We start from the raw sequence: 15010 nt of genomic DNA, 5'->3' as shown, positions 1-15010 counted from the left end.
TGCCAGGTGTGGTGGCGCACACCTGTGATCCCAGCACTTGGGAGGCTGAGGCAGGAGGATCTCCAAGAGTTTGAAGGCCAGCCTGGGCTACATAGTGGGTTCAAGACCAGCCTGGACTACATAGGGAAACTCTGTCTCAAAAAATCAAAACAAAACCAAACAAATAAACAAGCAAAAAATAAAGTGTCTGAGCGTTGGCAAATTGGGTTGTCTACAATTATAATGAAGACCCATGGAAATTGTTCAAGCCCAAAAAAGTCCAGATCACCACATATATGAGAAATATCCTCCCAAATACTGTCAATACTCCACAGGAATTAAAGAACTATGCTTATCTACTATAGTAGTAATAATAATAACAATAATAGGGCCAGGGATTTAGCTCAGTGGTTTCGCCACCTGCTGAGCAAGCACAAGGACTCGAGTTCGATCCCTGATACCAAAAAAAAATAATAATAATAATAATAATTGTGCTAAGGATTGAACCCAAAACCGTATGCATACTAGGCAAGTACTCTACCACTGAGCCATACTAAGCATCCCTACTGTAATTAGTGACAAATATATTTGAAGAGAAATGGGGAATGGTACTTGAAGGACAGGCATTCCACCAATTAAAAAAAATATTTGCTGAATGTCAGCCAAGTTTCAAGGGGTGTGTTAAATATTATTAATAATTTACTTTTATGATCTTTGATGAAACCAGCAGCTATGCTGCCAAGTCAAATTGTAAGGTAATTAAACCTAGAAGTCCCTAGAGACCTATGTCATCATGGCCTTTGCTGATTTCCTTCTGAAAATAAATATTTAAATATTTGGGCTTCACTGCTACAACTTATTAATATAAAAATTATTAATCTTATAAGCTATGTTAATATCTCATTAATTATACTAGTAACAGAGACAATATTGGAAACAGAGCCAGGGATAGTGGCACAGGCCTATAATCCCAGCACTCTGAGGCAGGAGGATTGCCACAAGTTCAAGGCCAGCCTGGCTACATAGCAAGATCCTTTCTTAAAAAACCAAAAACAAACAAACAAGCAAAAAAAACTTGGAAACAATAATAATTATTTCAAAAAGTACACACTGTATGTTGCATATGCCTATAAACAAGTATTTTTGGTTTGGTTTGGTTTGGTTTTTGAGACAAGGTCTTGCTATGTAGCCCAGGCTAGCCTTAAACTCATGGTGACCCTCCTGCCCCAGCGTTCCAAGTGCTAGGATTACAGGCCTGTGCCACCATGAAAGGGTTCCCCATCAACAAGGTAATAATAAACAGCAGAAAATATTATTTAAGTACAATATGGCAAGAAAAAATTGCATTATGATGACTCATTTCTGCTATTTCTACTACACTACACTTTCTTTTTGTTGTTTTTTTGAATCAGTGAGATAAGGTCTTGCTATGTAGTTCAGGCTGGCCGTGAACTCACTATGTAGGTCTAGGCTAGCTTTAAACTCACAGCGATCCGCCTGCCTCCACCTTCCAAATTCTGGGGATTGCAGGTGTGCACCACCACACCTGGCTACACCTCAATTTTAAATTTGTGACATGATTAAAGATCTTTTTTTTTTTTGAGACAGAGTCTCACTATGTAGTTCAAGCTGGCCTTCAACTCACTTTGTAGCACAGGCTACAAACTGTGCTGAACTTGCAGCAATCATCCTGCCTCACCCTACCGAGTGCTGGGATTACAGGTGTGTGCCACCATGCCCAGCATGATCAAAGATTTTAAAGAATGTTCTGTCAACAAAACTAAGAAAGAAGCCCTTCCAAAGAATTTGTATTTCAGAGGATAATCTAATTTTTTTAAATTTTGAGACAAGGTCTCACTAAATCACTTAGTTGTCCAGGCTAAATTCAAAATTATAATCCTCCTGTCTCAGTCCCCAAGAATGCTGGGTTTGCAAATGTTTGCAGTCATCCCCACCAACAGATACTTTTATACTTACTAGTGTCAGAGAGCTGATGGATAGAGGCTTAAGTGAGGGAGAGTTTATCTTTAATGAATTTATAGAATCATTTCTGAAAACAGAAATACAGGGCCGGGGATTTAGCTCAGTGGTGCCACCGCCTGCCTCGCAAGCACAAGGTCCCAAGTTTTATCCCTGGTACCAAAAAAACGTGAAAGACTCTAGGGCTCAGCTCCTAGCCCTCTCCTTTATCTACACTCCTTATAATAGGTCTTATTACTATTCTCCCCATTTTGCAGATGAAAACATTGAAGCATAGAGAGTCTAACTATGCTTTCAAGACTTCAGTGCCCATGTTATTAACCTTCTCACCATTCTACCTTTTTTTGGCCTTCCAAAAAAGAGGCAGGACATACATGTTATATATATTCCACATTGCAGTGCCTTCATTAACTGAGAAAACAGACACAGAATGAGGCATATGGAACCCTAATACCAGGTACCATGTCAGTGGGAAACAAAAATTCTGCAAATTCTGTTAAACAAGTTTTCTCTCTAAGTTTCTTCACTTTTTTTTTTTTTTTTTTTGGTACCAGGGATCAAACTTGGGACCTTGCTCTTGCAAAGCAGACAGCGGAACCACTGAGCTAAATCCTCGGCCCCTAAGTTTCTTCACTTTGTACTTCAGTACTTCTCAAGGAGAAATGTAAAAGCCGTAGATTCTCAAATCTAGACGCTTATGAGAATAATCTTTCAAGACTCCAGATGCGATCTGGATGTGGTAGTGTATACTTATAATTTCAGCTACTCTGAAAGGCTGAGGCAGGAAAATCACAAGTTCAAGGCCAGCCTGTGCAACTTAGTGAGACCCTGTCTCAAAATAGAAAATAAAAAAAGAGCTGATTTGGTGGCATGTGCCTGTAATGCCAGCATTCTGGGAGGATGAGGCAGGAAGATTGCAAGTTTGAGCCCAGCCTGAGCAATTTAACGAGACACAGCCTAAATTAAAAAAAAAAAAAAAGTAAAAAGAGCTGGGGATATAGCTCAGTGAGAAGGTCCTGGGTTCATTCCCCAGTACTGAAAAACAAACAAATGCATAAATAAACTTGATCTTAGCCAAAAGGCTGAGAAGCAAAAAAATAAAAAATGCCTGGGGATGTAGTTTAGTGGTACAGCACTGGCCTAGCAGGCATAAGGCCCACAACACCCAACACCAAACAAACAAACACAAACAAAAAACAGATGGTATCTATGCATCCCTATCAAACCTAGAAGATTCCAGGAATCTGTGTCTCCAAGGAGTATTCAAGCACATTCTGAAACTCATAACTCTATACCTCAATTTGGAAAGCCTTTGCTCTATGGGTCTTTGGTCCTCAGAAGATGAGTAATGAGGATCATATATTTAACTGCCTACCAAAGGCTGAAAATGAAATGTGAATGGAGATGTTAACAGATTCCAAAGTAATAGGACCAATCAGGAAACTGGAGCAGTAACTGGAATTGTAGATGAGGACACCAAGCATTTCCGAGGTGGTCCAGGAATTTGTTGTCAGGAAGAAAAGCAGTCCAGTAATGCCTTCCCTTGGCTCACGAAAAGAGTCATCCAGGGAGCAAGAAGCAATTTACCATCTGAATACTCATATTCTCAAAGCATTTACCAAGTGTTATGAGGGAATACAAGGGTATTAAGAGATATGGGCATTGTCCCATGCCAACAGAGAAAGCATCATTAATGCTGTCAGTTTTGTATAAACATAAACACACATAACATTTTACTCACATACACAAATAACTCTTACTATGGACCCATACATGCTGAAACTCAGGCACAGCAGTCACCTCCACACGCCTGCTGAAGGCTTACCTCTGTAAGCGCATGCAGCTGTCCTTGATGTACACACACGCCCATGAACCTAAAAAACAAAACAGATTTTTTTTGGTACCAGGGATTGAACTCAGGACCTTGAGCTTGTGAGCCAGGTGCGGTGCCACTGAGCTAAATCCCCAGTCCCCAAAACAGATTTTTAAACAAATTGAAAAAGATATGAATATAAATTCCATGTAGAGAAACTAGCTGAGCTACCCAGGTATTAGAAACAATCCAATACCTGTGAAACCTCCTGAGTTCCTGTTTGATTAGCCTGATTAAGAAGCCACACTGATAAATTTCTAAGTTTACCATGAAACATCTGGCAAAGGAGTTTGGTAAACCTTAAATATAGCATGGTAGCTGGGAGTGGTGGTGCATACATGTAATCCCAGCACTCAGTGGGCTGAAGCAGGAGGCTTGCCAAGAGTTCCAGGCCAGCCTGGGCTACATAGTGAGATCAAGTCCAGCCTGAACTACATAGTGAGACCCTGTCTCAAAATAATAACAACAACAACGAAAAGACTAACATCTTTAATTCACAAAGAACTCTTCCAAATATATAATAAAAAAGATAACCCAATAAAAAATTAAGCAAAAGTCATATACATGGTTTACAGAAAAATAAGTGTAGAGGGCTAATAAAATATCAAAATGTGCAGCTTATGGTGGCACACACCTGCAATCCCAGCACTTGAGAGGTTGAGGCAGGAGAATCACCATGAGCTCAAGCCAGCCTGGGCTATATAGCAAGACACTGTCTCAAAAAATAAAATAAGTCAAGTGTGGTGGTGCACACCTGAACTCCCAGCACTAGGGAGGCAGAGGCAGGAGGATCACTGTGAGTTCAAGGCCAGCCTGCACTACAAAGCGAGACCCTGACTCAAAAAAACAAAAATAAATAAAATAAAATAAAAATGTTTTCAAATTCACTCATAACTAAAGAAATACACACTAAAACAAAAAGCAACCACTTTTTAAATCAAATTGACAAAGATTAAGACTGATGATGCCCTGTATTGTCCAGAAGATGAGGAGAAAGGACATCACATAAACTGTACAGTTCTCAGTCTAACTTTTTCAAAGGATAATTGATTACATCTAGCAAAAATTTTAAATGCTCTAATAATTCTACTTCTAGGAATTTACCTTACAAATATATTCAGTTCAGGTGAACAAAAATATTTGTAAAGCTATGGTCTGAATGCTTGTGTCCCTCCAAACTTCATGTGTCGTAACAGTCCACAGGATGCAGTGGGATCTTTGGGAGGTGATTAGGTCGTAAGGACTCTGCCCTCATGAACAGTATTAGTGTCCTTACAGAAGACTGTGCCTAAGGGAGAGTGTTTGCCCTTTCTACAAAGCAGACACACAGAATCCAGGGGCTATAAAGCAGAAAGCCCTCAAGAGATTGTGAATCTGCTGGCATCTTGATCTTGGACTTTCCAGCCTCCAGAGCTGTGAGTATTTAAGGTATTATATTAATACCGGTCTAAGGTATTACATTATAGCAGCCCAAATGGACTAAGACAAAGAACATTTGCTTCCAGTAGTGTATATAAACCTAAATATCCACCAATAAAAGACTGTTTAAATATTTATGGTATATTCATAGGGTGGAATGCTATATAGCCATTACAAAAAATGAAGCAGATATTGAAACAATAATATGGGAAGAGACAGAACATATAGCGTTAAATGAAAATAATGAACTATAAAACAATACAGCATGATTCCATTTGTAGAAAAATATATTTTTATATTAACCAAAAATGTCTGGAAGTATTAATGGTATTGTACAGGAAGAAAAGTTGATTTTCATTTTTTTAGTTTACACACTTCTATTATTGTTGGAGTTTTTTTCTCAACCAATAGGTTATATTTATAGATACATTTTAACAGGCCATGGTGACATACACCTATAATCCCAGCACTTGGCAGGCTGATTGCTGTGAGTTCAAGGCCAGCCTGGGCCACAAAGTGAGTTCAAGCCTAGCCTGTACTACAAAGGAGACGCTGTCTCCCCCTAAAAAATTTGTTTTTCAATAAAAACCATAAAGCCAGGTGTGGTGGTGCATACCTATAACCTCTGGGAGGCTAAGGTAGCATACCACAAGTTTGAGCCCACCCTGGGCAACTTAGTGACTTAGCAAGACCCTGTCTCAAAATAAGAAGTTGGTTTTTTTTTTCCTGGTACCAGGGATCGAACTCAGGTCCTTGCACTTACGCAGCAGGTGGTGAAACCACTGAGCTAAATCCCCTCCCCCTATATTCCCTTTTTAAAACTTCTTATTTTGAGGGCCGGGGATTTAGCTCAGTGGTTTCGCCGCCTGCTGCGCAAGCGCAAGGACCCAAGTTTGATCCCCGGTACCAGAAAAAAAAAGGGAATATAGGCAGGATTCCAGTGTGAAGGTCTGGGTTCAATCCCTAATATCAAAAACAAACAAACAAACCACACACCCCCAAAAAACCTATGATTCTGACTGAGGAAGATCATAAGGAAAAGATAAATGTCATAAAAGCAATAACATGGGCATTTGGGCTGTTGAAAGAAAGCCTCACAGGCCGGGGATTTAGCTCAGTGGTTCTGCCACCTGCCTTGCAAGCGCAAGGTCCTGAGTTCCATCCCTGGTACCAAAAAAAAAAAAAAAACAACAACAAAAAGAAAGCCTCATAAACAATACCCAAGTCCCAGATCAGCTGTAAATTATGAGGGGGAGAAAGGGGAAGGAGCTAACTGTAAGGCAAGTTCAGGCATGGTGGTGGCTACGCTAGTGAAGGTTGTATCTCCATGAGGCACAGTCCATGGATACTCATTCTCTGCCGTGTTCACAGGCCTAGCAAACAGGATGCAAACTCAGCACAGTACTGTGGAATGAAAAGAACTGAGTAGGGAGGTTGTCTGGTCAGCTGTAACATTACAGCAGAGTTTGGAAGACATGCTGCTTCCAAATTTTAACTAATGTAGAAATATTACAATTTCTTCCAGTGGTGGTTTCTGGACTGCTAGCCATCTGTAAGTTCATCCTGAAACTTGAGGAAGGAAAAGAATCTGAGGCAAGATCTAGGTAATACTGAAAACAAGATGCAGGCTCCAATGACCGGCTAAAACTTACCTCCAGCTTGGGAAGAGATAAACAAAATAGCAGAGTAGTTAAAAGGCTCTGAGGACTGGGGATTTAGCTCAGTGGTTCCGCCGCCTGCCTTGCGAGTACAAGGATCCAAGTTTGATACTCGGTACCGAAAAAAAAAAAAGCTCTGAAGTTAGAGGGCATGGGTTCAAATTCCACTTCCACTTTTCACTAGGTGATCATTAGTTTCCCACTCTGTAAAATGGGGTAATGTTGTCTGTAACATAAGATTATTAGAGAGACCGAATGAAACAATGAATGTGAAGTGCACAGACAGTGCTGGCTCAGAGTAAAAGTTTTAAAAAATGTAAGCCATTAGAATTTAGGAGTGAACCACCTAAGAATCAAAGTTGGTCCCAGGTAGCTGGGAAGAAGCTGATTTCTATGTATCCATTCTCTTCTCTGTGCCATAACCATTGTCTGTACAGACTTCTACTCCTTGCTTTGTAAAAGTAGGACATTTGACTGTTTTCATCTGTTACTTTAATTATGAAGCTCACCATCTAGAGATGGGTGTGGTGGTGCACGCCTGTACTCTCAACTTCTAGGAAGGCTGAAGCAGGAGGATCACAAGTGTGAGGCCAGCCTGGGCAATTTAGAGAGACTGTTTCAAAACAAAAAGGGCCACGGATGTAGCTCAGTGGTCTGGTGCTTGCCCAGCATGTGGAAGGTCCTGGGTTCAATCAGAAAGAAAAGGAAGGGAAGGGAAGGGAGAAAAAACAAAAAGAAAAAAAGAAAAGAAAAGAAAGAAAACTCACCACCTAATATGGAAGAGAGTGAATCAAAGGAATGTGGAGCTGGTAAGTCTAATAAACAATGACTATAAGCAACACAGAACTCTGAAGGACTGTGTCTGGGATGCTGCAGCTGTTTCTGGCAGGCAAGGCACAGTGTCTGTGAGCACCTAAGAGTTTCAGTTAATGCCAGAAACCTTAGTTGAGTAAAGGAAAGAAAACTGTACCCAGGGATGGTGGTGCACGGCTAAATCCCAATGCACTGGGAGGCTACAGCAGGAGGGTCATAAATTCAAGCCCAGCCTGGAAAACTTAGGGACTTAATGAGACACTGTCTCAAAATAAGAAAATGATGGGCCAGGATGTAGCTCAGCAGTGCAGCACCTCCCTGGCAAGCACGAGGTCCTGAGTTTGATTCCCGGTACAAAAAAAAAATTCAAAATAAGAAAATGAGTTGGGATATAGCTCAGTGGGAAGGCCCTGAGTTTAATCCCCAGTACCACACACACACACACACACACAGACACACACAGACACACACACACACACACAGACACACACAGACACACACACACACACACACACACACAAAGAAGCTGCACTGGAACAAAGGAAATCCAGACAAGATGAATGAGAAGTCAATCTGGAGGAACTACATTTGCACAAGAATCTTTAAAATTAAGAATAGGTATCTTTAAAGGTTCACACAATTCTGAGCCATTATGCCATTCATTTTTCAAACAATTATTTACTGAGTAGCTGCTACATATGTACAAGGCATTAAGGATAAGAATGTAGATAAAACAAATTCCCTGCTTTCACAAACTTTTATGCTAGGATCATTCTGTTGGAAGGCAATTATAATAAAAAGATAAGTGGATATTACATAGCTATTGCATAGTTAAACTACATACAGAAATTGCTGTTTCTAATTAGCCTCTTTAGGAAAGAATGCTTCTGCCAGGCATGGTGGCACATACCTGTAATCTTAGCACTTGGGAGGCTGAGGCAGGAGGATTCCTGTGAGTTCAAGGCCAGCCTGGGCTACATAAGGAGACCTTGTCTCAAAAAAAAAAAAAAAAGGTATTTCTGCCTAGGAATAATTCTAGTCTCATTGTCTCACCATAGCAGTAAGAGTTAAATCTCACATTTTGTCCTCCATTAAAGCCTTCCAAACCATTACAGGCACTAGCAGGGGTTGGCTAACTGTTTTTACAAACTCAATCTAACTAACACCTAACTATGGCACTGTTCATTGCCGCTGTGGTGTAACACTGCCATTGGTGAGTAGCTGCGACAGACTGCATGGCTTCCACAGACTAAAATGTTTCCTGTGAAGCCCTTTACAGAACAAGTTTGCTGATCTTTGCCCTACAGCATAGGGATCTTTCCATTTCCACCTTGGAGACATTAAACAAATTATCTAATCTTACAAGTCTTAATTTCCTCATATGCAAAAGTGGAAATAAAAATACTATCTTAAAGGATTCTAAAAGCTGGGCATGGCGGAGTATCCCAGACTGGGCAATTTAGGGATTTGGGGAGATTTAGGGACATCTTCTCCTAAAATTTAAAACAAAATAAAAAGGGCTGAGGATATAGCTCAGTGGGAAGGCCCTAGGCTCAAACCCCAGAACTGCTCCCCTGCAAAAAAAAAGGAGGGGTATGGGTATTAAATGGAGTATTTCAAATAAAGTGCCTAACAATTTTCCAATGCATGTTCAAATAACTGTTAGTAGTTTTATTTTTTTAGTAGTTTTATTTTATTATTAATCTTATCAGGGTTACCTTTTCAAAATACAAAATATGTCACTATTCTATTCTTCATAACCTTTCAATGGCTGTCTTCTGCTTATGGAAGACTGTCAAAATTCCTTACCACAGCAGTTAAAACTCCACAATGAGCTAGGCATGGTGGTGCACACCTATAATCCCAGCACTTGCAAGGCTGAGGCAGAAGGATCACTGTGAGTTCAAAGCTAGTCAAGCCTACACAGTGAATTCCAGGCTGGCCTGAACTACATAATGAGATCCTGTCTCAAAGAACAAAAAAATTCCACAGTGTGCTCCAGTTTATCTTTGAAACCTCACATTTCCCCATGGACCTTATGCTTTATCCATCTCTCCATCTCCTCTGGTTCTACCCTTGTAGCCTGCAAACATACCTAAATTTCCCCCATTTTAAAAACTCCTTCCTGGCTATCATGCCTTTCCTCATGATAGCCCACCCTGCTTCCTCCAGGGTATAGTTTTTATATTGATTTTTCCTCTTTTACTCTGCTGGAGCTCATTCTACAGAGCAAGTTTCTCCTTCACTCTTCACTTCTACTTTTTCAAAAAAACTTTGCCACTGCTTAAAAAAAAAAAATCCTTCCCTGCATGCTCCCTTATACATGACCCTAATCCACACTTCATCTGTTACCAAACTTTAAGTTATATTCTGTCTACAGTTCTTTAACTTTCCCTCATTCCTAAACTCATTATTATCTGCCTTTTGGCCACATCATTTTTTTTTTTGTAACTTTCATTGCAGTACTTTTATTATAATCTTCTCTATGATGCTGTTTGCTGTGGAAAAAGCTTTTGTGGCAGATCACACAGCTCTTGATTAAAGTCCAAATCCCTCAGCATGTTATTAGAAATAATAATCACCAAAATAAGCTTCTCGATGTAAGCCTATTTAATAGGAAAGAACATTTACAGTACAAGACTGGAAAGCCAAGAGGTACTATTTGGTTTTATTTAATCAAATATTTATAAAGAACCCAGGCAATAGGGTTCCATTATAAAAACAATGGGTATATTTCAAAGTATGGGTCTTCCAGAAGCTGAAATCTGGCTTGGCTGTGATATGCCCTTGCTTCTCTTCCTCCCAAGCTTACCATGATCATGACCACATACTTCAGAGGTGTCACAGATAGTACATCTAAGCAGGCTGGCTTCATATGGCAATTTTCTGTTGGGCCTCTTCTCTACTGTCCCCTGCTGCCATCACCATATCACGGTTGTGTCACACACTCTACTTCTATGTGCAACTTTTCTGCCTGACCCATCCCACCTCACTCCTTACACAAACAGCCACCACCACCATGTCCAAAATGGTGTCAGAGAGCTGGGAAGCTACGAGAGGCATTAGCTTTATACTGGCAGAGGAGCTTGAGAAGGGTTAATCACGCCAATTGCTATAAACAATGTATTTTAAAGGGGAAATATCACTCTCCCTTGATAAGGAATTAGTAATGTGTCTAGAAAAAAGCATACAATATCAACAGTAAATTTTTACTGCAATTACTACTGCTAATTATGTTAAAATCTAAATTGTGGATGAACCCTCAAATATTTTTTAGTACAAGATAGGACTTAAAATATCATACCTGTATTCTGAATGATTCTTATTCTCCAACCCCATCTCCAAAATTATAATCGCTAGAATTACTGACTCAGGAAAGCAGTGCTTTTCCTTCTTTCCTTTCTGTCTTTCTTTTTTGGTTTTTTGAAATTGGGTCTTGCTATGTAGTTTAGGCTGAACCTGAACTTACTATTAGCCTAGATTGGCCTTGAACTCATGGCAATTCTCCTGCCTCAGCCTCCCAAACATTGAAATTATAGGCATGTGCCACCCTGCTAAAGCTCTTTCTAATCTAAACAAAATACAGCTCATCACTGCTCTAAAATAAGCCCAACTTTCAACTCTGATACTACTGGTACACTAGACTTTGATCAGATACTTCATTTGCCTCAATCTTTCCTGCAGCACAATTTACTGTTCTGCACTGATTATCATTCTTTTTTAAAAATTTATTTTATTAGTACATGTTTGTACTACATTAAGTTTACATTCATCTTAGGGAGTAGGGACATGTACATGATACATCTTGATTCCTTTTTTTTTTTTTTTTTGGTGGTACCAGGGATCAAATTCAGGACTTTGTGCTTCAGAGGCAAGTTCCTGCCACTGAGCTAAATCCCCGGCCCTCTTGATTCCTTTTTATTCCCGTTCTCTTTCCCTTCTTTTTTTTTTGGTACTGGGGATTGAACTCGGGACCTTGCACTTTCAAGACAGGCACTGGAACCACTGAGCTAAATCCCTGGCCCTCTCTTTCCCTTCTCCACTCACCTCCCTTTCTCCATCCCTAGATCCCCTTTCCCCATTTTCATTATTATTGCTAATTTTTTTTTTTTAGTTCATGTTTGCAACATACAATGTTTACATTCATTGTAAGTGTTTAGCATGTACATGACACAGCTTAAATCTTTTTATGTCCCCTTTCCCTTGCCCCTCCCTTTACTCTCAGTCTCTTGGACCCCTTCCCATTTAGAAAAGATCTATTCTTTTCCAACCTTTGCCTGCTCTCAAGCTGTTTCCATTCCCCAAAATGCTTCTCTCCTTATTTTCTTTTTTTTTTTTTGGTACCAGGGATCAAACTCAGGTCCTTGTGCTTGCACAGCAGACAGCGAAACCACTGAGCTAAACCCCCAGCCCTTTCTCTCCTTAATTCTATGCAGTTAGATTCTACCCATCCTTAATGCCTCGTTCAAATACTTTCTTCTCACAAACAAATTTGGTTCCTTCCAAATGATTTCTGAACTCACATGCTTGTGAGCTGGCGAAGCACTCCATCTACCACACACCATAGCATCGTCATTTCCTGCCTTTACTAGGTTTAGCCACACCTCCGATCTCTTCCTCTAGACCAATGCCTCCTAATTAGCAACAATATAAGCACTTGCTGGGGAAACTTAAAGCAACTCTGATCTTTCCGAAATTTTTCAGTATCTAATGTGTGCCAGGCACTGGTGATGATGATGACAAAGATGATGATGACAGCTAACTCTTTTTTTTTTTTAATTATTTTCAACTTTTAGTTTTTTTGTTCTTTGGGGGGGTTGTTTTATTTTCTTGAGACAGCTAATTCTTAATGAGACTGACTATGCAGATACTGTTCTAAACAATTCATATTATGTTAAATCATTTAATATTCACAATAACCCAGAAAACTAGTACTTTTATTACCTCAATCATACCAATAAAGACCTTGAGACACAGAGAAATTGAATACCTTGCCCCAAGTCATATAACTAAAAAGCAACAGTGGGCTGCAGTCTGTGCTCTTAAATTATGTGACATTACATCTCATGCAATTATAGAAAGGATATAAAGATGAATAAGACAAGACATAGATCTCTTCCCTATGGAGCTACTGGATACTGCAAAAGCTTTTGTAGCAGATCACACAGCTCCTGATTAAAGTCCAAATTCTTTAGCATGTTATTTAAACATCTGAACAATCTCATGCCTATCTTACCTCCTTTTATATCCACCTGCATCTCTGTATTTTATATAACTTGCCACTCCTAAATATGTCCTGAGTTCTCCACTTTTGTATCGTTGCTAGAATAAGTTTCTTTTTCTAACAGCTATTTTTCAAAGCTTTACCACTCCTTAAAAACTCAAGAATACCATCAAATAATAAGCATTTGTAGAGGATTTACTATGCCAGACATGGTTACATATTAAATCATTTTGGGAGCTGGTTATAATCTCTAATTCAGAGACATAATTTCAAATATTTCTCTGATCCTTCCAATCAAAATCAATTTCACTCTTCCATAGACACTCATATCAGCCTATTTTGAAACCTCTCTCGTAGTACTTACCAGGTCTATCTTCTAAATCCAGTTTGATCTATCCCTAGTTCTTTGACTAAATTAGGTTCTTGGGCCAGGGATTTAGCTCAGTGGTTTCGCTGCCTGCTGCGCAAGCGCAAAGACGCAAGAGCAAAGACGCAAGCTCAAAGACCCGAGTTCGATCCCTGGTACCAATAAATAAATAGATAGATAGATAAAGTTCTCAAGTGCAGAGATCCATGTGTGGAAAAGAATGTCTACTTATTCATCAAATTACTTCCCTTTTCCTTCTGAAGTAGATTGTATTTCCCAGTGTTCATTACAGTGGGTTATAACCATAACACTGAATTCTAGCTAGAAGTATAGGGACAGAATGAATGCGATCTGTCGAGTAAAACCTCAACAATGTCTTCCACACCCTTTTTTCATCTACCAGTAGATGCAGAGATCCAGTGGAGCTGAGTGTGGTGGTACACACCTGTAATCCCAGCATACGGGAGGCTGAGGCAGGAGGACTGCTGCAAGTTCCAGGCCAACCTGGGTTCTACAGTGAGTTCAAGGCCAGCCTGAACCACACAGCTAGACCCTGTCTCAAAAAAGAGAAGAATCTGAGATCTTATCCTGGATGACAAACAGCTCCCCTCCCAGCTCCATCCAATCTGCATTTAAGTGAGATAGGAGTAAGAAACAAGCCTTTAAACCCATGAGATTCTGGGCTGCCTGCTGCAGTAGTTAGCCACCTACACTAAAGACATTGCAGTTTTGCAACTCTCTATATACTTAAAACATTGCCTTCTTCACAGTGCTCAGTAAATAGTTACTGAATTTTGTACTCACTTCAGCAGCACATATAATAAAACTGGGAGGATACAGAGAAGATAAACATGGCCCTGCACAAGACTGACATGAAAATTCATGAAACGTTCCATAATTTTAAAAAATATTTACTGAATTTAATTAAAACTGAAAATTTGTATTCTAAGGTGGGATCTTTCCTAGGCCCTACTATCAACCAGCAGTCTCAACAAAGGGAATGAGCAACTTTATGTATTGGAACATGGGAGGAAAATTACATTTAAAAGAAAAGTTTAGCTTTTATTAATTATGAATTAATAGTGACAGGCAGGGATGTGCTAAAAAAATGTGTCCCTATGGAGATACTGTGGTAGGGTGACTAATGGCCTCCAAGAGATGTTCATATCCTAATCCAAGAAGCTGTAAGTGTTGTTATAACACAAGGGGAATACATGAGAGTTGCAGTTAGAATTAAAGTTGCACATGGGGAAACAAAGCTGCTAGTCCGCTGACTGTAAAATAAATTATCCTGGATTATTAAGATGGTTCTTTGTACTCTAAGGATCCTCACAGGTGAAAGGGAGGCAGAAGACTCAGATCAGAGGTGCAAGGTGCCAGTGCTGGTTTGGAGGATGGAAGGAGGCTACAGCTAAGGAACGGGAGCAGCCACTCACAGCTGAAAACAAGTAAGGAAAGAGCCTTTGATTTTTTTTTTGGAGTGGGGTGGGAATCAAACTCAGGACCTTGCTCTTCCCAGGCAGGCACAGTGGCTCTACTGAACCAAATCCCCAGCCCATGGAAAGAGCTTTGGAAAGGAACATAGCCCTATAGACATCTTCACTTTAACCCCGTAGACCATGTCAGACCTCTGACCTACAGAGTTGAAAGAGTAAATTTGAGTTGTTTTCAGCTACTAGGTTTGTGATAACTTATTG

General features: G+C 39.9%; 1 protein-coding gene and 1 non-coding gene across 8 annotated transcripts in view; one reads left to right on the top strand and one right to left on the bottom strand.

The window, feature by feature from the left end:
* Tesk2 (testis associated actin remodelling kinase 2) overlaps window positions 1-15010 on the bottom strand; it is a 139151-nt gene that overhangs the window by 37043 nt on the left and 87098 nt on the right. For all 7 annotated transcript variants that reach the window (XR_015452662.1, XR_015452663.1, XM_013068545.3 and 4 more), the window contains one exon: window positions 3785-3833. Coding sequence is in view for 5 of the 7 variants with exons in the window: in XM_013068545.3 (XP_012923999.1) it covers window positions 3785-3833 (49 nt within the window). In the remaining 2 variants the exon portion in view is untranslated. The remainder of the gene's footprint in view (window positions 1-3784; window positions 3834-15010) is intronic.
* Window positions 14110-14215, top strand: LOC147827326 (U6 spliceosomal RNA). Its single transcript, XR_015452682.1, has one exon. It is a non-coding gene; the product is annotated as a U6 spliceosomal RNA (small nuclear RNA).

The sequence above is a fragment of the Heterocephalus glaber genome, unplaced genomic scaffold (genome assembly GCF_053883595.1).
Source record: "Heterocephalus glaber isolate CG9 unplaced genomic scaffold, H.glaber_assembly_v1.0 deba00001451, whole genome shotgun sequence".
Taxonomy (NCBI): domain Eukaryota; kingdom Metazoa; phylum Chordata; class Mammalia; order Rodentia; family Bathyergidae; genus Heterocephalus; species Heterocephalus glaber.
This window is presented reverse-complemented; position numbering and strand designations above follow the sequence as displayed.